The following is a 23,371-nucleotide window of genomic DNA, read 5'->3' as shown; positions in this document are numbered from 1 at the left end:
TGTGGATTATCTGAGTCATCAGTAAATCTGAAATATTCCAGAGTCAAATCCCCCCCCCCCCCCCCAAAAAAAAAGAGACTGCTTCAGTCTTCAACGCTGAGATTGACAAAGAATCACTTTTATTACATGTTGTGAACATACAGTAAATAGGCTGATGTACAGCGGTGTGAGGAAGTGCCTGCCCCTACCTGATTTCTTTTGCATATTTAAGTTAAATGTTTTAGATTATCAAATCAATTAAAATATTAGGCAAAGATTACTTTTTCTTTTTAAATTAAGGTTTTTATAAAGAGGAAAAAAGAAATCCAACTCTTCGTGGCCCTCTGGGGGGAGGGTGAGTCATTGTCTGCCTCCCTCTTAAAACTCTGGTTTATCACACCTTTGGAAAGCTGAATTCTATTTCTCTAGTTACAACTGGGCCTGATTACTGCCACACCTGTTCTCAATTGAGAAACTGCTTCCTGAAAATGGGACCTGCCTGACAAAGTGAAGTAGACCAGAAGATCCTCAAAAGCTAGATGACATGCTGCAATCCAAAGAACCTCAGGAACAAATGAGAAAGTAATTGAGATCTATCAGCCATTTCTAAAGCTTTGGGACTTCAGTGAACCACAGTGAGAAACATTATCCTAAAATGGTGAAAACATGGAACAGTGTTGAACCTTTCCCAGGAGTGGCCGGCCAACCAAAATTATACCAAGAACGCAGTGATCAGTCATCCAAGAGGTCACAAAAGACCCTAAAACAACATCTAAAGAACTGCAGGCCTCAGTTAAGGTCAGCGTTCAGAGGAGACTCGGGGGAAAAATGGACAAAAACCACAGCTGAGCAAAAAAGAGTGTAACCGCTCGTCTCAGTTTTGCCAGAAAACATCTGTATGATCCCAACAGGGAAACATTGTCTCAGTTGACTGAGACAAATGTTGAACTTTTTGGGAGGTGTGTGTCCCATTGCATCAGGCATAAAAGTAATGCAGCATTTCAGAAAAGGAACATCATACCAACAGAAAATATGGAGGCTCTAGTGTGATGGTCTGGGGCTGTTTGCAAAGCCTGCTCCAGGACCTGGAAGAGTTGCCTTGATAAACGGAACCAGGAATTCTGCTGTGACCAAAACATCCTGACGGAGAATACGGTATCCGGCCATCTGTTCGTGACCTCAAGCTGAAGCACACTTGGGTTCTGCAGCAGGACAACGATCCAAAACACACCAGCAGGACAACATCTCAGTGGCTCAAGAAAAACAAAAAGACGACTTTGGAGTGGCCTAGTCAAAGTCCTGACCTCAATCCAATTGAGATGCTGTGGCATAACCGTAGAAAGGCAGTTCATGCTCAAAAACCCTCCAATGTGGCTGAATTACAACAATTCTGCAAAGCTGAGTGGGCCAAAATTCCTCCATAGCGCTGTAAAAGACTCAGTCAGTTATCGCAGACACTTCATGGCGGTTGTTGCTGCTAAGGATGGCCCAACCAGTTATTAGGTTTTTTTTTTGTTTTGTTTTGTTTTTGTTTTTTGCTTTGGATCTTTTTCCCTTTAAAAATAAAAACCATCACTTAAAAACTGCATTTTGCGTTTGCTTGTGCTATCTTTAGCTAATATTTAGCCAATTTTAATGTTGTTTGATCATCTGAAACACATGAGACAAACGTGCAAAAAAATAAGATTTCAGGAAAGGGGCAGACACTTTCTCACACCACCATAGCAGGAAGGAATGCTATTTCTTCTTGCCACCTTTTACGGCTTTTTCTAGTCCTTGGATGTACTTGCGAGGAATTCGATAGTGATCTGAAATCGAAATAAACAATTAGACAAACTTAATTTATTTGTACGAAAAATGCAAGCGGTAGAAAGTGTGAGGTATAATTAAGTTTCAAACCTAAAAGCAAACTGCCAACTTGGTGAATCTGGTTGCCCTGGATCTGGACAAGGACTTTATCTTTGGCTCCAGGGATGGGCTGTAAGACGGAGCTGGCCTGGACTCTGTGCTGCAGAGCAGTGGCCACGACTGCAGGATCCAAACAGTACACTTCCAAGTTCTTTATTAGAGTCACCTTGAGGCAGCATACGGAAACAGTTACAACTAGAATATCAGCCTGGCTGAGAGATGAAGTTCACCTGTATACACCTGTATTGAGCACAAACACCATTCTACAGCAACATGTCTGAGAAGATGTATACATATAATTACGTCAAGTTTTCAAATGAATTTTTAGATCTCCTGCTGAGTCGTAACATAACATTCACAGCATCTTCATGCTTTAGAGTAACCAAATGAATGAGTCAAACTGTAATGCAGGCAGATTCCAGTTGAGTGTCACAGATGGAGTAAAATATGGCTTTGTAGCTAAAAACCCGTAAAGTTGACTGCAGTACATTATCCCAAGTAGAGCCATTGCACTTATTGTCACTGAAACTTGAACGAGCGGGGAGCAGGAAGCTCACGGTGCCTAATGGTCTGCGATATATATCTCACAACACTTTCATTGTGAGATGTTTAGTCCACTGATCCAGCTGTTTGTGAAGTCTTTAAGGGATATCTGTAAACTGTGGCCACAAAAAATATCCTGGGTGACTCCCCACATTAGTCTTCGCATGCACATCTGTCAGGCACAATCGGTCACATCCAAGACAACACATCTCATCTGATATACAAATATTTTCCTGGACCACACTGATGTATATGAGAAATCCTCAAGTTATTCCATGATGCTGAAGCAGGTCGCCGCTAGCACATATGCTGATGTGATGGGTATCACCATTGTCTTCTTCAGGCCACAGAGGGATGGATAGTGATGTGTGAGTTTTTCTAGGAACATTCTTGGGGTGCATTTTGGGTCAGAAAGCTGTAATTTTCTGAAAAATCCAAAAGAACCTCCGATTCTTTTTCTTTTTCATGACTATGTTGTGTGTGAGCACTGGGAAGGAACACATTAATACTCAGAGTCATCCAGACACATAAGATGCACGGCCAACTGAAATGCTTTCAGAGGACGTTGTTCACTGAGATTAATGAGGATTACTGAACTACTGGAGACATGTAGTCTCATCCACTACATTCTGACAGGGCTGATTTACTGTCCTGCACTTCACAAATGTCCTCGCTAGTTCCGGCCAACAAATCTGTAACTTTAACATGCAGTGGCCAAATAGTTTGAATAGTGAATCAAACCAATCAAAACTCCAAGAAGGGGTTGGTTTTAATATAAATAGTGCCATGCATTGTTGATGCAGTGCTCTCTTGGCTCAGTGAAAAGAGACCGCAAACTGACTGGCAAAAAATCTGGCCTGAAGTCAGTGATGCAGAACTTTACTGTTGCATTCAGGGCTCATTCCCCAAGAGAGTAATTAGCATGCCTACAGGCAGAGTGCACATTGAGGGGAAGACTTGCCTGATATGCACAAGTAGGGCATGCCAGAGTTTTGGGGGAAACAACTTCTTCCTGTCATTTAATCCTAATCCTGACATAAGCAGGGAACACTGGTCATCTGTATAAAACTGCACTACTCACATTTCAAGGTCATGTCGAAGGTCCTGGTTCAACTCTTCCTCAAATAACATTTTCTTTGATAAACTATAAGTTATTGCAGTTTTGACTATTTACAAGTTTGATGATCTAAGCGTAAACATCTGGATTTGCTTTTGGCATGAATGATATGCATCTTTTCTCTTTGTGTAAATCAATGAGCCTGTCCATATAAAACCATCATCACCGGCTGACTAAATGAATTATGGCCATAATGATTTGTTTATCATTCAGAATGTGTAGCCTGAAAAAAATTTATGTAGCGTAAAGTTCTGAGTTCTTCGCAAATTTGCAAGCACCCATCAGTCTGCAACCAAAGACATGACAGACATTAAAAGTCCCCAGAACATGAAACCAGTGACTTTCACAACACTCATATTTGTGGTTTGAATGAACTGGCTGCGACAGTAAGATGCCTTGCATGAGAGTGGACTAAAGACTGTCAAAGTGTTACCTTCTTATTGGAGCCCCGGGAAGCCACAGAGATGTCTATGGGCTCTATGTGTCCCTTCTTTATAATGGCTGTTTGTCCAGGAAACACAATTTGGTAGCATTCCTGCATTTTTCCCAACGTCCTGTGGAAATTATGTTTGATAGTTATATATGCAACAAATATTAGATGGTGGAGAGATGGAGACTGGTTGTCATGTAAAAGGCTTTGATGTAAGACATTCTTTTAACTGAGCCCTTCTTCAACCTGCTCTGTTGTCATTGCTATGGACAATCTCTCCTCGCCGGGCAAATCACAGTTCTTGGTTTTGCACACAGTGCGTATCCAAATGTTTTGACAAGGTGCATGTCAGCATGTCCTGTGCTTTAAATGTAGCTACAGTACTTCTGCAGCTCCCTGAGGCAGTCACATAAATCTGGCTTAAAAATAGAGGCTGCTAAAAAAAAATAAGTAATAAGTCATCTGAAGTTATTCAAATCAAACATGACAGAATTCTTAAAAACGCCTGAGAGTAGGAAAAAAGCAATGTAAGGAATATAGCTGACTAAAATCAATAATACTCAGACTGACTACTCAGAATAACAGTGTTATTGTTGTAGATTGTTATATCTTGTGACGATGCTGACTGCCTTTTCACGTCAACTGCAAATTGGTATGATGGATAGTAATATTCCATGGCTAAATGCACTGTAGAATTTCAACATTTTTGTGCAATGGTGTATTCGGTCACTTGAAAAATTTAATGAGAAATAAAATAATGAACCTGCTGAAGAGGTCATCCCACTTGAGAAACTCTACTTCCTGGTATTCAGATTTCTCCAGCAAGCAGTCACACAGAGTCGTGTTTATGGACACATAACTGTGAAGAGGGGAGAAGAGCACTGAAACACACTCAGAGGGCAAGACAGTGCTGTTTTACGATGCGTCAGGTGCATAGGTTCTATTTAACGGATTTTTTTTTTTTTTTTTTTTTTCTCATGTGACGATGTCCAAATTTCATTGATCGAAAAAACAAACATCAAAGTCCCTTTCATTTCAGTCACATTTTAAGAAACCAATTAGCTGCCCTTTAACCACTGCATCAGGTTTTACAAAAAGCAGCACGGCAGTCACATATAAACTAAATCTGAGCCTAATTTCATCAACAGCAGACCTGCTTCCACTAATGTCAGCTGACACACACACACACACACACACACACACACACACACACACACACACACACACACACACACAGTGGGATTGTGTGTTGTATCCCAAAAGTATGAGCTTTAACAATATATTCTGTAACGCTCTGATTTCAAAATAAAAAAGAAGGGAAAAAAATGGACACATTAAGTTCCCTGAAGAGAATTTAAGCATCTACTTACTTTTTATTATTTTCATCCACTAGTTCATTCTTCTTCACATACTCTGTGACAATACTTCTTACTTCAGCAGGCTGCACAATTGCTCCTTTTCTGTTGGAAACAAATGTAGGTTTAAAAAAAAAAGGGAAGAGTGAAAATGTTTTCAGGGCATCTTTGGTTGAAATAATTTTTTAATCATTGTAATGCTACTGACTTGAACATCATCTTGCATACAAGACAGATTTGACAAAAAAAGTAATGTATTTTGTACTGGTTTGTGTTGGTTGTTTTTTTTTTTTTTTTCATCTTTACCACAAAACATAAGCTCAACTCACTAAATTCAAAAATGACAACACAGAGGACTGCGTGTCTGTAGCAATGTTAACAAGGAAGGTCACTTTGCCCGGCTTAGTGTTTCAACTTATACATCAAATCATAAAAACAAAGCAAAACAAAACAAGGTGCATCTCCAAAGCCAGCACGCTATTTGCAGACTGACACTGTCAGTGTTTCAGCTAATGTAGGTAAAAATCACACCAGCAGCACATTATGACAAACTTTTTCCTCGCTACATTTCTGAAATAAAAAGGCAAACATATATACATTTTCCATCGTTTTCGTTAGTCATTACTACAAAGAAAAGAAGAGAAAAAAAAAAAAAAAAACTGGTGTGGTGAGTCAGGGTGGTCTGGTCTTCTGCTGGTGTATGGCTTAAAATAAAACAAAACAAAACAAAACAAAAACAAATGTACACATGCAGTATCACAAAACACGCACACATTGACACAACCCACCGTTTGTTTGCCTCCAGAAAGAGAGGCTCCACTCGAGCAGACACACAGTACAAAGTTGAGATCTCAGGAGGATGATAGGGAGCCTCTCCTTCACCTCCTCCCTGCGCGGGAACCGCTTCGCCGCCAGTCTCTTCAGGAACAATGAAGGAACGCAATCTATAAAGTATCAAAGTCATCCCAAAGGAAAGGCGCAGGGTTAGTCGGGCTGAATGCAGGTGGGTTTTGGGTGTGAACGTACACTAAGAATTTCTTTAAGTTTAAGCGGGGCTTAGCTCACTGTGGGTTTTTCCAGTCGACCTCCACAATGCTCTCCACACCTTTGGTCAGTTCTTTCACTTGCACAAGGTTGTGCTGCTGCTGCATGGCCTGAAGAAACTTGGACAGCTGTTTAAACAGTGAATAGATTTATATGAGGCGCTCTCAAGTCATCTATTTATATGTTTGAGTGTCATCGTCAGGATTTTCAATACCTTTTTATAACTGGACTTCTTTATATCAAGTTGCTTTCCACTTGGGCTGAAAAAAAAAAGCACATTATTTTCAGCAATAAATTTCATTCCTTCTCAAATTTCTTAAAAGTCAGATTGTACGTTACCAGCAGGAGAACATGTGGTTACGCAGAAATGTGCTGGTCAGCAGAGGGAGCTCTGGTTTCTTCACCTTGCTTTTAAGAGCATGCAGAAAACACTGAACCAGCAGGGCATCCATTATCTCTGAGGGGTCGTGACAAGATCTGGGTCACATCTTTGTATCTCAAACAACAAAGCGCAAACACGATAACGCAAAAATCCCCCTGAGACCATTTGCTGGTGAATGTGTGAAAATTGGATTTAAATCAAGGAAAATGTCACTTCAACTCCGTTTTGTTAAATGCAAATTGATGGTTAGTACCTCAAAGCCCCCCTTTTAAAAACATCCCCTTTTTTAATGAAATTGTACCAAAAATGATGGTAACATGAATCAATTTGGTACCTTGTGGTGTTCTGCTGTTATCATGGTTCTCCTCCACTCCTTCCTTACATTTTTCATCCTCTTCTTCATTCTTTTCAGCCAAACCCAGCTCCTCAAAATCAGGGCAGACATGATCTGTGGCTGTTCCATAGGCACTGCCATGCTCTTCCTCCACATTCTTCTCGATCTCTTTCTTTTCCTTTTCCTCCCCCTCCTTTTCTTCTTCCTCCTCCTCCTCAGATTCATCTTCATTGACCCTTTGTCCTTTGCTCTCTGCATCCAGTAAAGTAGGAGGACCTGACTTGTCTCCGAAAGCCCTTAAAAAAAAAAGGCCATAACAAATCGCAAACGTTTAATGTTATTGGGGTTCTTCCTTCAACAATTCAGAAAAAAAATTCTAATAATGTAAAAATGCTGAATAATTTTGACGAATATTTATTTCAATTGTGATGGAAGTAGAAACATTACTTGAAGCTGAGCTGAGGAGGATAGAGTTGAGCAATTTATTGTGTAATGCCTCCCAAGTGTGGAGGTCATTTGCTTGACACAACCCATGTCCGAATTACATGTCCAAAAAGGGATATTCTTAGGCTGAAATAACCAAATCAATTTATTCCTGAATGTAATTACTCACCACAGATTATCCATGTATGTGTGGAGAACACACACTCCTCTTCCCTTCATGCCTGAACTCTGCATCTCTTCACTGGACAGTGCAGCTGTGCCAACTGCAACAGAAGCCCTAAAAATCAGCCAGGAAAACAGTGTCACACCTGTTTCCTGTAAGGGCACGTCGGAACTGTGTCTTCCCAAATACATACCCATTGTTTACTAACGTAACGGCACAGCAGTCGCCCCGTTTCACCTGCGGGAGACCGGTTGAAGGCACTACTACACCGGGCAGCATGAGATCTTTGGGACACACAGTGATTTGTTACTTTATATCAATAAAAATGAACAGTTTTACATCTGTCCAGGTGTTGATCTTAAAAGAGGCATACCTGCCCCTCCTATCAACTTCTGAAGCACAGGAGGCCATGTCTTGAATGTTGGCAGGAGAGCAGGGTAGCGCCAAAGCACATAGACTGAAAAATATAAAAAGACAACGTTTAAATAACGCACTTGAAGTTACTCACGGCATTCGAACAACACGGTTATCACAATGTGACTGAACAGCCAGTTCATTACCTGTAGGATAAAGTCGTTTCTCCAGTTCAAAGAACAACGGATTTTTATGAAGAACGTAGAGCGTCACAGCTTCTCCCTTATGTGCATATATCTTTACTACATTTATTTCCTCCTTGTTGGGGATGAGCTCTGACAGCTCATCGGCAGAGAGTGATGCAAAGGCTGCAGATACATCAGCTTTGAGCTTTCTCCTGTAGACAGCACAAAAGAGTCATTCAGTGGGTAATGTTGCAATTACATATACTGTTTATTTACAGATGCAATCTCTTGATTGCTTTTTATCAAAAATATCTGCTCTATGGTCACTTTGGCTCAGCACAGCCCTCTGCTGTTGTCACACTTAAGAGTCATGCCATAAAATATACTTCCTCAGACTTGCCAAATAATGGGAACTTGCAAACATATTACACAGTGCTGCATATTTTTTTACATACATATTTTATATTTCCTAGCAATTGCTTGCCAAACTTATGTTATATGAGGATTAATTGAAAGCAAAATAAACGTTAAATAAACAATGATTGATGACATTTTCAATGCGCACATAGTGATATTTGATCATTCCAGGTTGTCAATAGTGAGAATTTGCTCCTTTTTCGTGTGTTACAGTATATCAACGTTAACTAGTAATGATAGCAATCATTGGTTAGGGGACTACATCATCCCATCAGACATTAACCTATCAGCATATCAAAATATTTCTCGCTGCTGTTGGCTTTCTGGCGTTTGCTTGAAAAGAAAAGAGTGACGTACTTAATCACAGCACAAACATAAATCGGAAAAATAACATTTCGATGATAAACAACGTTCAGCTGAAACGTACAGGTTATCTGAGGTAATTAAATGCAGCTCAGTCACGCTGAATCTGGGGCGTTCAGGGACAAACAAGACAAAAGCACGCTGAGATTGTCAGGTCCAACACTTCCTTTTCCCTTTTTTGACGCTTCAACTTGTTTGCCTTGATCAGGTGAATATTTGATAGATTTCTTTTATCGGGAGCTGGCAGGCAGCAGCACTGACTCACCTGTCTGATCCTTTGATCACCGTGTTTGATTTGACACGGAAAGATTTGCTGAACATTTTTGCTTTCCGGAACTACAACCAACTCAACATGTCCGCGACTGAGAAAGCGTCTTCAGCCCAGCAGAGCAGATGTCCCGAAACAGCCGCTCTTCGAGAAGACACCAGCGGACATGTGTCTTATTTTGGCTCAACAATGTTCGGCTGTGCCTCACTGGCCCAATGGTCCAACGATTATTTACTTCCGACCGGAAACTGGACCGCACCAAAGCGACGTAACGAAGGTTCCGCAGAGCGAATGAAACGCATTAGTTAGTTTACAAAAAAATACTTTTCATTTTACACTTGTGAGTAATTTATCCACTAACCACCAAAACCCCTAACTATACTTGAAAAATGCTGGTCTTCCCCCGCTCCCCTCCACGTTTTTTTACAGAATAGATTTAATTTCCTATACTGTGATGCCTTTTAATAGGTGTGTGTGTTGACAGTTTAATCTGAAGATACCATGAGATTTTTGTAAGCGTTTGTGCCCAGATTGTGCACAGATTTGATTATACATACATACACACATATATATATATATATATATATATATATATATGTGTGTGTGTGTGTGTGTGTGTGTGTGTGTGTGTGTGTGTAAAAGTTAGAAGTACAGGAGTTGATTTGATGACTAATTCAGAGCCATCTGCAATCATAACATTATTAAAGACTACTATAAATCATTGAGACATTCAGTAAGCTAAAAAATGTTTGGTTTTGTTTTAAATTACTGACAGTTACTGGCAGCTGCTGACAAGTAGCTGACAGTGAAAACGTGGACTGGAGTCTCTTTGATTTGGGGTTTCTCTCAGTAAACAAGGGGAACGGATTGTATAATAAATCAATGTCACCAAAAAAAAAAATAAAAATCATTAATTAAAATAAACCACTTAGTGGATCCAAAGTCCAATTTACTGATTATTGACCTGATAAAAGTGGATTCAAACTAGTTATTGTAAAAAGTGCGTGGGACTTGTCCCATCCTCATGCGTAATCTTTCACCTATTTCTTGTTTGTATTGTTATGTTCGTTCAGTGGTGTAGCCTTATATTTTGTACTCAAAACTTTCTGCTGCCTTGTAAAGCACTCCACTGGACTGCACCCCCCTAGAAGGTCAAGTTAATTTAATATAATTTTCTATATAGCGCCAGAACACAACAGACGTCATTTAAGGTTATTTTTCCTATGGAACATGCCTATAGCTACCTTGTACTTTTATTCAACAACTTAGTAATATGTTATTTATTTTATTTACGCGACAGAATGTCATTTGTCTCTCTCCATGTTTGCACAGTTCTCCTCTGCGCTCTGCATCACACACGGCGGCGTTCCGCCTCCATGCGCAGACACGCACACAGGTGAGCAGACTCCCGCCAGCGAGTGTCGAAGAATGGCACAAGAAAAAGCAAAGCAAAATATCAGTGTTTTTAAAACGCTCACAGGGCGATGATGGCAACACCAGTCGCTCCTCTGGTAGTAGCAGCCAGAGCAGCCCTCCTGCTCCGGGTCCAAGCAGCGACCTGCAGCAAAAGTCTGCTCACCAGCTTGGCTCTCAGAGGGGAAATATTCCCCCTGGCTGTACAAGACTTATATTGGTAAATAACTGAACAAGTAATCAAATACATACATTACAAAAATAAAAGTTAGATATATAGATACATTAATCAATTATTAAATAACGACCTGACGGTTATAGAGGAAACACTGATGCTGTTTTGAAAAGTCAAATATTGTCAAATATTAAAAAATTACTTAAGTAGAAGTATTAAAAAAAAAAAAAAAGCCTCTGGAAATACTGATGCCATTCTGCTACAGTCATGTTTATAGCTCAAAAATATCTTCAGTTAAAGAGGCCCTACAAGAACCGGTCTATGGAGGGGTCCGGTCTACTCTGGATTCTAGTCTCTAGTCTCCTGGGGGATGGGGGGGTGTCTGGTTTAGTCTCTGGAGGGGATCTCTAGTCTCTAGAGGGGTCTGGTCTAGTCTCTACTTTTCCGTGCTGTAGCTACAGACAATTTAGGGTCATCTACTAACTGACTACTAACCCGCGATCCTCTTGTTGTAGGGCTATCAGCGTTAACCTCTATGCCACTGTGCTGCTCAAGGGTTTACTTCCCAACATAACAGTCAAACAGAGCTTTTGTAGAGATAAGATGATTAAAAGTTGGCGAACACAAAATCAGCCCAGCAATGGGGAAGTATATTGAAATGTATGTAGTTGTGCCACATCAGATACTGTGCTACGACAGCTGGCTAATATCCACACAGTTCCACTTTAGGGGATCAGGAAAGAGGCAGAAAACTGCAGTTTGAAGTATTTGTGGTTGCGGCTTCATATCCAGCAGCAGTCAGTCACAAAACATATATTATATGGACACAGTAAACTCAGTCTAAACTCCGGGGAGTCTGGGGGTCAAGTCCGTGGAGGTCTGTGGATGTTGTGCTGTGTGTTACCTCGTGTTGCTGTCTCTGCTGTTCACCTTGATGAATAGACTGTCCTGTGTTCCTCCTCTGCCTCCTTTTACGACAGTACTTCTTGTCATAGATTGTTTCTTCGTCCATTTTCTATCTCATCCACACCGCCAAAGTTATGTTTCGTCTTGAACGTACGGTTGAGACAACCCATACACAAATCAGCATAAAGTTTATTTTGCGGGTAAAAAAAAAAAAAAAAAGTCATCAGCTTATGTAAGCTCAACAATAGTGAGTAAGGAGAGCAACAATAGAAATGTAGTGGAGTGAAAGTCAAAGTGTCCCCCAAAGATAATACTCGAGTAAAATACAGACACTCAGAAGTCAAAAACTGCACTTAGGGACGGTACTCAAGTAAATGTACTGATTGTGACACAGTGGGTGCCCCCACTAACCCGGTCCGCCGCTGCAGGACTGAGCTCCAGCTCGCCCGGAAATGCAGTTTGGCTCCGAGTTTAACCATTAAATGATACGCTCACGTCGATCTGTGTATTTATAGACGTTACACTGTGAATCGCGGCGGTCCAGTCAGGGACACACTAATGTCGGACAAGTGCAGCCGGAGCAGAGCGGACACCTGTCCGGCCGCGTTGTCTCCCTTCAGGTGTCACCTTCAGATGAGATGTCGAATCAGCACCAGCCAGCCCTGATCTCTGAACCCTTCCCACTGTTTCACCCGAAGCCCGCAAACAGTCCTCTGCAAATGAGACGGAATGTGATAACGGACGATTACCGCGTGACGAGTCTGGTGCTGGGGATGGGAATAAACGGCAGGGTGCTGGAAATACACCACAATGAGAGTGGACAAAAGTTTGCACTGAAGGTAACCGCCAAGAAGTGTTTATCTCTGGTAATTCATGCTGAAGCTTCTCTTTTAAGTCACCAGTGTGGCCAATATTTGCAATTCATTATGTGTGTATATATATATATATATAAATGCGTTTTATTCTGCAATATTGATATAATTTTATCAAGTAGGAAGTATGTGGTCCTGCCTAAAAAAAAAAAAAAAAAAACAAAAAACAAAAAAAAAAACACTGAACATTGAAAAAAACACAACCCCCTTCCCCGATGTTACTGATCATCATGCTCAAAAGCCAGATATTTCAGATGGAAAAACATGTTTCAAAGAAATTTCCCTCAGGAGAATTATTTAAATTTCTTTGATCAGGGAGTGTATGAAAATACTCAAACGAATTAAGCGAGGACAGCTTAAGAACTCCAGACAAGAAAAACAGAAAAACTTATTTTAAAATGTATTTTTGCTGCATGTGACCGTAAAGTAGATCGAGTCTATATATATATATATATATATATATATATATATATATATATATATAATATTAAGATCGCTCTACTTGTTGACTACTGATGGACTGGTTTTGTTATAAAAACACCAAAGCCAGTTCCTATAAATATTTTTGATTTGTTTGTGTTTTACAATATGCCATTTTATGTTTGAGTTCATTCAGAGGTGACACTTCTATATGCAGCTGACAAGCTCTTCAACAGGTTATATCACCTCTTGTGAATGCAACAACTTTATCATTGTCTTGCACATTTTACAGAACGTATCCATGAAAACTATTCCCTTGTTTGATTTTGACCTATCGAGATAAAGTCACCACACCCACAAATTTCAACAGGTCTATGAAATATGAACCGATAGAGGCTTTTGTTGTATTCCTCAGACTGTTTACGCCTACTGTAACACCTAACACACAACGCACATTAAATTTCCCTGCTCTGAGAGAGAGTTGATGAAGGGCAAAAACCAGATGTGTAAAATTAAGTTATCAAGTGGTAGCCGAGTCTCTCTAATTTTAGAAAAGCAGATTGCCAAACAACTCCACCTCCTTTTTCAACTCCTCAAAACAATAATTTTCAGTCAAGATGAAAAAGTAATTCCGTTACATTCCTCAGGGATCAATTAGCCATTCCTGTGGAATGTGTGGCCTTTTTCCAACCGAAGACAAACTGTTCAGCTTGGTGTGGCTGCACTGACAGGCAGTATTTAGTGTTCAACTGAGAGCTTCGGGAGTTCAGGAGGTTGGGTTGCTGTTGGTGAATTGTAGATTTTTCAGGCATTTAACCTGTGATCACCCCTCTTCCCCCCCGACATTACAACAAATGAGTTGTTTCATGTTCAAATTTTTGTGTTAGAGTTTGTAATTTGTGCATTTTGCAGTTGCTCTGACACGTCTGTTTTGAAAGAGGTTAAAATTTTCCCTATCGAAATGCTGCCAGCCAGAAAGAGAGAGGAGCGCATGTCTGTGTCTAAAAGTAGCTTCATACTGGAAGCCTGAGATGACTGAGAGATTATGACGTGTGGTGGGGTACAGGCGGGCAGCACACTCTGAGCTTTCATTGGGCTGTGAAGGTGTTTTTAAGGTGGGAAAATGATAGCACAGTTTTAAAAGAAGGATAGCAGATCATCTTCATAATCTTTGGATTCTTGATCTTTTTTGCCTTTATAGTTTCAAACAACATTAAAATGTGTCACGTCCAAGATGTTGTATAACGTGAATAACGTGAATGTTATTCAGTATTCAAAGCAATAATTTTCAATAAGATCAGTCACATAATCCATAATATTTTATTTGATTGAACAAAATGTGACATGCTGGTTTTTTTTCCCACAATGTCCTAGATGCTGCATGACTGTCCAGAGGCCAGACGGGAGGTGGAACTCCACTGGAGGGTGTCCCCTTGCCCCCACATTGTGCCCATCATAGATGTTTATGAAAATGTCTACCAGGGCCGGAAATGCCTCCTGGTTGTGATGGAGTGGTGTGTTAACTAATAATGTTTGCGTGATAGCGATTAACCAAAGTAGATTTTCTTCTTTGGAGTTTCTCCATTATTGTGGTTTGTGTCAGTTGTTCTGTTTGATGGTTGAGCCAGCATTTTTAATACAAACCAACTGAGGTGATCACCAACAACACTTCAGGGCACAAAGTAAGCACAAAGCAAGCTGCTTTGTCTACATCAAAATCAGGCAGGCGTCTACTTTATAGCTTCAGCCACCACAAATAGAAGAAAGCAGCAAAATGCCCTTGGAGCAGAATGTGAGATGATCCCTGAAGTTTAAGAGACTGTAAATGTTGAATGTTGAATGCTTTGAGTCATGATAGATTTAGAATAATAGCTTCATCCTCATAGGACTCCTTGGCAGATCATTATTATATTATTATATTATTATTATTAAATAAAAATAAAACATTTCAAGCAAAAGTGACACATTCACAAATTTCAAAACATGAACAAAATCGTCCCATATTCCAGCAATAAATAAATAAATTCAGCAGTTCATTTCAATTCAAATTCAATTCACCACTTCACCAGTTTGCTGTATTTTTGTGAGAACTGATTAATGAACTGAATAATAAATGAGGAAATGATTGCTAGCTACAGCCCTGAGCAGGAATGTTTAAAGTCCGCTTCAGTCCCTAAATGAACATATGGAGGTGATTGTTCATTCTCTTGTTTATGTAGCTCTCAGACGTCTCTGGCCGCCACGTGTAAAAAGCCCTTGCAGCCATCAACTTTGCGCTATTATGTCATGCTCTACCTCAAACCTCAACTCATGTTTTCTTTGCAATTTTCAGTATGGATGGGGGTGAATTGTTCAGTCATATCCAAGACAGAGGGAATCATGCATTTACCGAGAGAGGTAGGAGGAAGAGATTATCGTCTGCTGAATGTATTGTGGATTCATCAGTTTTTTTTTTTTTCCCCTCTGTATGAACTCTTTCCGCCATGTTATTTCTTTCTCCTCTGCTTCCTCGTTATTCTTCAGAGGCCTCAGACATCATGAAAAGTATAGGAGAAGCCATACTTTTCTTGCACTCCAACAATATTGCTCATAGAGACGTCAAGGTAACTCTTAAATGTCACTGTGTTTGTATCTTAGACATAACCAATAGTATTCTTGTGTACCCAGTGATATATATATATATAAACCTTGCTTTGCAACAGTAAACCAAATGTTAACCCTGACAAAGCTCATGGGAAGCTTATACATATCTGTAATTTGTGGTCTTGGTGAGAGTCAAGGGTTCCCCTTGGTGTCTTTTGGGAAGTACTAAAGGAATATGGAGTTCCAGGACTGCTATCACTAGCTATCCATATACTGTATAAATCAAGTGGGAGTATCTGTTTTCTCTCCAGGACTTTAACCATGTGTCAACATGAATTTGAGGTACAGTCAAGTTTTCTGCCTGAAAAATTTCCTCTGTACTGTTTGTATATGATGTGGTTCCTGCAGTAAATCTTCTGCTGGACGTGTTCACATGTAACATCTTTTCGTAATTTAAAACACTTTGTTCTGCCATAGCTGGTTTTATTCAGTCAGCTCTTAGGATTGGACTGTGGGGAAATTGACATAATTTGGTTTCAATTCCCGCCCCTTGCTGATGTTCGTACTCTTGTGCTCTTTGTATTTAGTCATTCGTGCACAAGTTTCTGTTCCAGCAATGAATTCTAAGTCTTTAATTGCACATGGTGAGCCCCACATCAGCCCAGGTTCAATAAACCTTCCTGCGCGTTTTGTGAGTTCCCCAGTTTTTTTTTCTGCGTCTTTAATCCTTTATTTGCTGTTCGGCTGGAAGTTGAAGGACAAAACAATATTTTTGATGAAAGCTGTATTTCACCAAAAAGTACATCTGCTGATGGAAACAAACGTTGGCATCATCGCTTAAGTCCAAACATCCCCTTTTCAAAGTGAACAGCTCCCTGTCTGTTTCTTACGGCAACATCCTTGAAAAATCTTTTTTTATTAGTGCTTATACATGCTCCCAAGTCTTTTTCAGGTAAAATGAGGTCCGATGCTTTAGTGTTTTCCAGTGGGTACTAGTGGATGATATCAGGAATAAGCTCAGAAAAGGCTGAACATGTGAAATACTTTTAATTGTGCAAGTTCAAACCAAACCACGTGACATATGAATCTCACACAGAGAGAAAACCGCAGTTTGAATATATAAACTGAAAATTATGACAGTCAGTCGAGCTGCAGTGAGTAAAAGGTCACATTGGATTTCCAGTATGGGTTGCATGGCTCTTCAGACTGTGGCTTTTTACCCAAAAAAAAAAAAAAAAATCTGACCTATACCTGACTTAAGACCACACATTAAATTTATGGATCTGATTTGGGCCACCTGGGCCCGCTGTGTGAATATGGTCTAAATTCTACCGTTCAAAATCTGTCTTGCTTTCTTCTTTCAGCCAGAAAACCTGCTGTACACATCCAAAAGACCAGATGCCATCCTCAAGCTGACTGATTTTGGATTTGCGAAAGAGATCACGACATTAAACTCGTTGGCAACGCCGTGTTTTACCCCCTACTATGTTGGTAAGACCACAATAGTGCTTTATTAGCTTTATGTTTGCCAAACAAGACGTTGCTGGACGCAGCTTCACGTTCACGCTACAGATATAAGAGTGGCACGGCTCACAGCAGCCCCTATAAACGTTCTTTGGTGTGAGGCAGTCTCTGCTATGAATATGAATTTTTGTTTAGATAAATATCCAGTGGAATTGTGTGAGTCACTTTAGAAATTAGGACGAATTTTGGACCCTTCTTCCTCATCTAACCTCACTGGATCAGCTGTATTTTCTGGTGACAGTCTGTAGTAGATGTTTAGATGTTAGATGTTTACGTTTCAGCTTGTTCGAAGGCGGTGGCTTCCTCTGTGGTGTCCATGGCCATGGCCTGTGCCGTACTTCCATGGAGAGGTGCCAGAAAATTAAAATATATCCATTTAACAGCTTGGCTGACGGCTGTCTGATGAATATCTAAACTCATTAAGATGACCACTTGACCCTGGCAGCTTTGTGGAGCTGAAGAATTCTTTATCCTAGGGTGAATGGAAATCTGCAAGGAAAGAAATGTTCATACCAGAAGATGAGAATATGAAACTCAAAGTATTTAAAAAAAAAAAAGTCTTAATCTAACCTACATCTCCAATCTGGTTAAACGCCTGACTCTAGTTAGCGTTTGCCATTAGTCTAGGGTTTTACACTTCACTTCTGGAGAAGACTGTGAATGTTGTTTTCACAATAGATGAGAGGATTACAATGATTTGTGTCCTCTGATCTGACCATATTTTAGAGCAAAATTGCGTTCATACGCACCCAGGAAAGTCGCTGTGTAAAATTTCAGATTGAAAGTGTTATTTTGTTAGTGCAATATATAAGCAGCCGGCATTTTATTGACTGTGTCAAGATGGGCGATTTTACTTTCATTTATTTATTTATTTATTTTTTTTTTTCAAGATGAACTTGAACTTTGTTTAGCTCAGTTCTTTCCCTGAGGGGATATAACATTTCAAAAATGTACAGACGCTTTTCTTCTTGTGGAAAATGAATGCTGTCGGATATAAGAGATTACATCCTGTGGAGTTGTTGGAAAATGAACATGCTACTTTAATGGTCTGGTTTTTACGGCCATGTGTTATTTCATTGACGATAAAAGGGAAAACAGAAGCTAATAAATCAATAAATAATTCTTTTGACACTGTGGCAGCTCCTGAGGTTCTTGGACCAGAGAAGTATGACAGATCGTGTGACATGTGGTCTCTGGGTGTCATAATGTATATTCTGTAAGTCGACTGTGGTGAACTTTTTATAATTTGACTCAATTTATTTCTGTCATAAACGTAATTGAGTAATTTTGATCTTTCTTGCACACAGACTTTGTGGATATCCGCCTTTTTTCTCACATCACGGTCTCGCAATATCTCCGGGAATGAAAAGACGGATACGTAACGGACAGTATGAGTTTCCCAATCCGGAGTGGTGTGATGTGTCAGAGGAAGGTGAGAAGGAAGCTGGACGGAAAATAAATTGGCAAATGGCTTCTCTCCATATTACCAGTAAACACCCTGTTCTTTGTCTTTTCTTCCAGCAAGTATTCATTTTTGGTCATCATTCTGTGTTTCTAATCAATGGTTGAAGTTGAACAAAATCATGTTTGATTGAGTGGAAAAGAAAATAATGCTCTTTCTCATCTTAGAATGAAGTGCGTTCAGTTGACATATTGCTGTCTTGTGGCTGACCAGAAAAAAAACCTGTCCTGCCTTTGGCACTGTATTTCACTGTTACTGCATGGGTATGACATATTGGTCTCTCAGGGCACATAGAGCCATTGCATGCATTTACTTGGACAAGGTTCACTGGCCAGTTTTAACACGAACCCAATTAACCTCAAATATTATGTAATTCTGCATGAAGCGCCGCAAAATTGTAATTGCAATGTGCTAAGCAAACCTGCCTGATTTTCAAAGGAACTGCTTGTTTTATTGGTAGGCCCAAAACAGTCCAGTGATTATTCATCTCGTCCAACCCTTTTGATGCAGGCAACTGGGGTAACGACAATGTACACTGGTACATGGACGTGCTCTTAAAGCATTTGGATCGCTGACATTTAAAACCTCCCATTTTAAATGTTCCCCAGACTTGGGCACAAACCATTTAAACAGTTTCTTGATATCTGTTGAAATGTATTAGTTATTTAATGAGACATGCAGGAAATCATTAATATTTGAAAAAATATAAAGGCGACAGAAATAAAACTGCCCTGTGATGAAGTTCTTCATCCAGTCAACCATCATCATGGGGCTAGTGGCATTTTATTGATTTTTTTTTGTTTGTTTGTTTGTTTTTTTTGTTTTTCTTAACACTTATATTCTATATTTTCTCATATCTTCACGGCTTTTGGTTTGACAATAGCAGATTAGTGCCCACCAGCAGTGATGGAATGATATTTTATTAATCATTTAATTTTTTAAATAAGAAGTTCCTTGAGGAAACTGAAACAGGCATACATTGGATTTTCAAAGACCCACGAAAGCTGAACAGTGATGATGATGATTCTTTTACTGTTGCAGCCAAACAGCTGATCCGCCACTTACTGAAAACTGAGCCCACCCAGAGAATGGGCATCACAGAGTTCATTAACCATCCCTGGATTAATGTAAGATGCTCTCAGTTGGCTTGTCTGTTCAAGTAATTGATTTGGTGATGACCTCAGTGTTTGTGAAATATAGTGAACACCATATTCTGTCAACGCAGCAGTCGGTGGAGGTCCCACGAACGCCTCTTCACACCAGCCATGTGCTGCATGAGGAAAAAGATGTCTGGGAGAAAGTTGAGGTCAGTGTTGGTGATGCTAATGCGTGCAACAGTTTTGTAGCTTCTTGGAAAGGAAAGAAACACTTTGAATAGTTTTTCTGCTTTTATTTATGATTGTATGCCGGGAAAACATGTCAGCAAAATAAAAAAAAAGAAACTGCTCTAGATTTTCATGGATATATAGTATATTGTTTGTTGAGAAAAATTATATTGTTATTGATGTCATCATTAGGAGGAAATGACAAATGCCCTGCAATCAATGAGAGTGGATTATGAACAAATTACAATCAAAACTATTGAAGACTCGACAAATCGTCTCCTCTTGAAGAGAAGAAAGAAAACTAAAAAGTCAGCCACAAAAACTCCAGACTAGCAACATAAAATTTTTTACATGTTAAAAATGTATTTAATTTTACACAGATGCAAAAAGCCATCTGTGTATTGCAACATATAACATTACAACGTGTCGATTGTAATCTTATATGTTGCAGCTGTTTTTACTTCCATCCGTGAACTGTACATGATTTTAGTCTCAATATCTGAGAGAAGGAAAAGCGCCTTGGCATTTTGGTAAATGTGTTATCAGGACTCTTGAGGCTTATTCGTCTGTCCCATCGCTGATATATGGATTCTGTTAATATTTCAACATAAATGTTTAGTTGGACATTTGAGCAAGCTGTCCAACTCCTGCATTATTGTAGGGCTGCTTTATGGACTGCTAGTCTGTTCTGAGTGCTGAAAACGTTTTGAACAGAATATTTTTCCCTGAGGGTGTCAGGAGTAAGAAACTTTGCCAGTTCATCTATGAAGTGACTCATGCTCAGAAACGACAACTTTTGTTTTGTGTGCTGAAGGAACAACAAAAGCGTTTCTCCTGGACAGTAAAATTAAATTCTTTGCTTTCCACATTGTGCAATCTAGAACTTGTCATCTTTACCAATAATCACACTTACTATGCTTATGAAATCTTTCTTCATGTCTGTGTAGCACTCTCCTTTTCCAAAGCAGAATATAAGGGTGGATGACGTAAACCTTTACATCAAAGGGGTAGCCATGACATGTTCAGTGAGAACATTGCGTATCTTTATGATGCTGTCTCCCTTTTATGCCAGATTAAATACCCAGTATTGTTCATTTATCTTTTTCTTTTTTTTTTTTTTTTAACCCTGCTTGTTTATTTGTCAATTAGCCAATCATCAAGAGCATCTAAAGTAAAATAAATGACCACCCACTAGTGAATCAAAGACATTATGTGCCTATTACATAAAAGTGCTTATTGGGCATAAACCCTGCTGCATTTTGTCCACCTTTTGGTTGCTTTCACTGCATACGAGTTCATTTGTATTTGAGCTATAAACTGGCATCTGTTTGTACATGCTGTAGTGAATAAAAGATAAATTAGAGTTGTGGTCATGTTAAATTAATCAACACTAGAATTTCTTATACGTGACATTTTTCATTTGAAGGCCTCAACTAAATGGTGTTGTTTGAGAATTTATCCTGGCAAGTTTAGCAAAGAGGGAATTCTACTTTTGAAGAAAGAACTGAAAAATGTGATGATCTGCAGCCCATTCAAATCCAGGCTCAATCATTTATGCAAGAATCTGGGGGAAAAAATTGTTCATGGTGTCATGAGATTAAACAAATACGAAGTGAAGTGTTGACATGTCATGGCAATCCATCCTGCAGCTCATTAAGGAATATCAGACAACAGAACCACATGGTGCGAAAGAAAGCAATCCCATAACCTTAACATGTAGTTTAAATCAGTCATAATATAGTAAACAAGCTGAATACCACTGAATATCATACAAACACATGCTTAAAAATTACAGTTCCCTCAACAAATTTTTCAAAAGAGCTCCCATGCAGAAAACACCCATATCTCCCACATTTTAACGTATTGTTTTCATTAGTCTTTCTAATTTCTTCCATTAAAAGCACCCGTGACAGCACAATAACTGGGGCTTTACCTTAATCTGCAGCTCATGACCGAACGGTTTTCAGGCTGATTAATTATTCTGTGTTATGGTATGAATGGAAGATTATAATCCATACTTGATTAAAATGTAAACACAATGTTTTAATTATGCAATAATATTTTCGACCTTTCCATCCTGTTTTGATTAAGGCTTTCTTTTAGAGCGACGCAGACAGAAAATCAACTTTGATTTGCCAGATACAAAATAGAAATGCCTTTTGTATTAAATACATTTTGAGGCAATTTGGATCATTTTTGAACATCAACTCAATCGAATTTTTGGACGGTTCAGTGTGTATGGATTTCCCTCTCTAATTAATGCTGACAGAGCAGATAAACACAGTAATAGAAACAACCCATTAAACATAGAAACTGAAATTAATATTTTTGGCTTACATTTGTATGCTATAATTAAAAATCAGTGTTCACGGGTTCCCTCCCCTCTCAAAGAGGATGCAGTTGTTTTATGAGTAATGTCAACTCACCATATTACCCTTTTTTTAACAAACAGGGTCAGGGTTAGGGGCAAAAATGACAAAAAAAAAAAAAAAATCATAAAATAAATAAATCAGGAAACAAGTTGGGGAAAACAAATCTGATCATTGAATTTGTTTCCAGTTCCTGTCCTAGTGGAAGCCATAAACACTGAGGCTGGTTGTGAAGAAAATCTGCAGGATTTTAATGATTCTTTGCAGGCGCCAGCACAAACACGTTAACTTTCTCCACAGCTTGAACACTGTAATTGACGAAAGTATAGTAGGTACCTGGAACAGAGAAAGCAAAAAAAAAAAAAACCTCAGGGCTTGTCAGAAACTGTACATGTTGAATTTTACATTACAGACACAAGCACGCCACAACTTAACCTTTTAAACTGTAACTAAGCTGCATTGTTTTATCTGACGAATAAATAATGCACCACTAATTATACGGTCTAGTCTGGTTTATTCACTGTTATATACCATAAACCCCCTCCTGCTCCATAGTCTCCACATCACAACAATAAACAGCAAGCCAGACTTGGCATGGCTGCGCTAATGATAAGGAATGACACAGGAGGATAAAAGAGGGTTGTAAAAAAGCAGATGTTTGGGCCAGTTCACAGATGGGATTGATACTGACATGGCTTGAGGTTATACGTTGTTGTATAGGTTCAACAAGCAAATGGAAAAATGTATGTGCTCCAATGAGACTGTGTGGCTGGAGCTGGAGCTGCCAGGAGGGGGATATTTACTCTATACCAACAACATATTCTGCTCAGTCTGAGAAGCACACAAGCAAGGTGAGCAAGGAAGGCGGCATCTCTGACCAAACACCTGGTAGGTACATTGCACCTGCTTTTGAAACCTAGAGCCAAACATGAATTACTGACGCATTTATTATCGGTCAACACTGTTTTAGGAGCTGGGTAATGAGGAAATATCCTAAACTTTAGATTTCTTTCCCTAGGTTTTCCCATCAGCCACC

At 39.4% G+C, this 23,371-nt stretch overlaps 2 protein-coding genes across 5 annotated transcripts; one reads left to right on the top strand and one right to left on the bottom strand.

Moving 5' to 3' along the window:
• Positions 1-102: 102 nt before the first annotated feature.
• Positions 103-9,497, bottom strand: eif2d (eukaryotic translation initiation factor 2D). 3 transcript variants are annotated; one of them, XM_029506244.1, is made up of 15 exons: positions 9,284-9,497; positions 8,260-8,450; positions 8,073-8,156; positions 7,893-7,983; positions 7,706-7,813; positions 7,093-7,388; positions 6,716-6,833; positions 6,591-6,636; positions 6,398-6,504; positions 6,121-6,276; positions 5,348-5,437; positions 4,741-4,836; positions 3,981-4,101; positions 1,879-2,053; positions 103-1,787 (listed from the first exon to the last, which is right to left on the bottom strand). In XM_029506244.1, exons 1-15 carry the CDS (start codon positions 9,337-9,339, stop codon positions 1,717-1,719), a joined length of 1,806 nt encoding a protein of 601 aa, XP_029362104.1. In that variant the 5' UTR covers positions 9,340-9,497; the 3' UTR covers positions 103-1,716. The 3 variants fall into 3 exon arrangements, with proteins under 3 accessions (XP_029362104.1, XP_029362106.1, XP_029362105.1); XM_029506246.1 differs by lacking the exons at positions 6,716-6,833; positions 7,093-7,388; XM_029506245.1 differs by lacking the exons at positions 8,260-8,450; positions 9,284-9,497 and having other exon boundaries at positions 7,706-7,799; positions 8,073-8,123.
• A 2,781-nt stretch (positions 9,498-12,278) lies between these two features.
• Positions 12,279-21,058, top strand: LOC115046233 (MAP kinase-activated protein kinase 2-like). 2 transcript variants are annotated; one of them, XM_029506477.1, is made up of 10 exons: positions 12,279-12,619; positions 14,447-14,586; positions 15,405-15,469; positions 15,596-15,675; positions 17,020-17,146; positions 18,320-18,395; positions 18,487-18,611; positions 19,683-19,768; positions 19,870-19,947; positions 20,159-21,058. In XM_029506477.1, the coding sequence occupies exons 1-10, from the start codon at positions 12,419-12,421 to the stop codon at positions 20,297-20,299; spliced, it is 1,119 nt and encodes a 372-aa protein (XP_029362337.1). In that variant the 5' UTR covers positions 12,279-12,418; the 3' UTR covers positions 20,300-21,058. The 2 variants fall into 2 exon arrangements, with proteins under 2 accessions (XP_029362337.1, XP_029362336.1); XM_029506476.1 differs by having other exon boundaries at positions 19,867-19,947.
• Positions 21,059-23,371: the final 2,313 nt, after the last annotated feature.

Source organism: Echeneis naucrates, chromosome 7 (assembly GCF_900963305.1).
Source record: "Echeneis naucrates chromosome 7, fEcheNa1.1, whole genome shotgun sequence".
Taxonomy (NCBI): Eukaryota; Metazoa; Chordata; class Actinopteri; order Carangiformes; family Echeneidae; genus Echeneis; species Echeneis naucrates.
This window is presented reverse-complemented; position numbering and strand designations above follow the sequence as displayed.

Coding starts and splice junctions, on each gene's coding strand:
- eif2d (XM_029506244.1), bottom strand. CDS start 9,339: ATGTTCAGCAAATCTTTCCGTGTCAAATCAAACACGGTGATCAAAGGA. Junction 4,837..5,347: donor GTGGATGAAAATAATAAAAA/GTAAGTAGATGC, acceptor CCCTCTTCACAG/TTATGTGTCCATAAACACGA. Junction 2,054..3,980: donor CCCGGGGCTCCAATAAGAAG/GTAACACTTTGA, acceptor TGCTGCCTCAAG/GTGACTCTAATAAAGAACTT.
- LOC115046233 (XM_029506476.1), top strand. CDS start 12,419: ATGTCGAATCAGCACCAGCCAGCCCTGATCTCTGAACCCTTCCCACTG. Junction 15,676..17,019: donor TTGCTCATAGAGACGTCAAG/GTAACTCTTAAA, acceptor TTCTTCTTTCAG/CCAGAAAACCTGCTGTACAC. Junction 19,948..20,158: donor ATGTCTGGGAGAAAGTTGAG/GTCAGTGTTGGT, acceptor TGTCATCATTAG/GAGGAAATGACAAATGCCCT.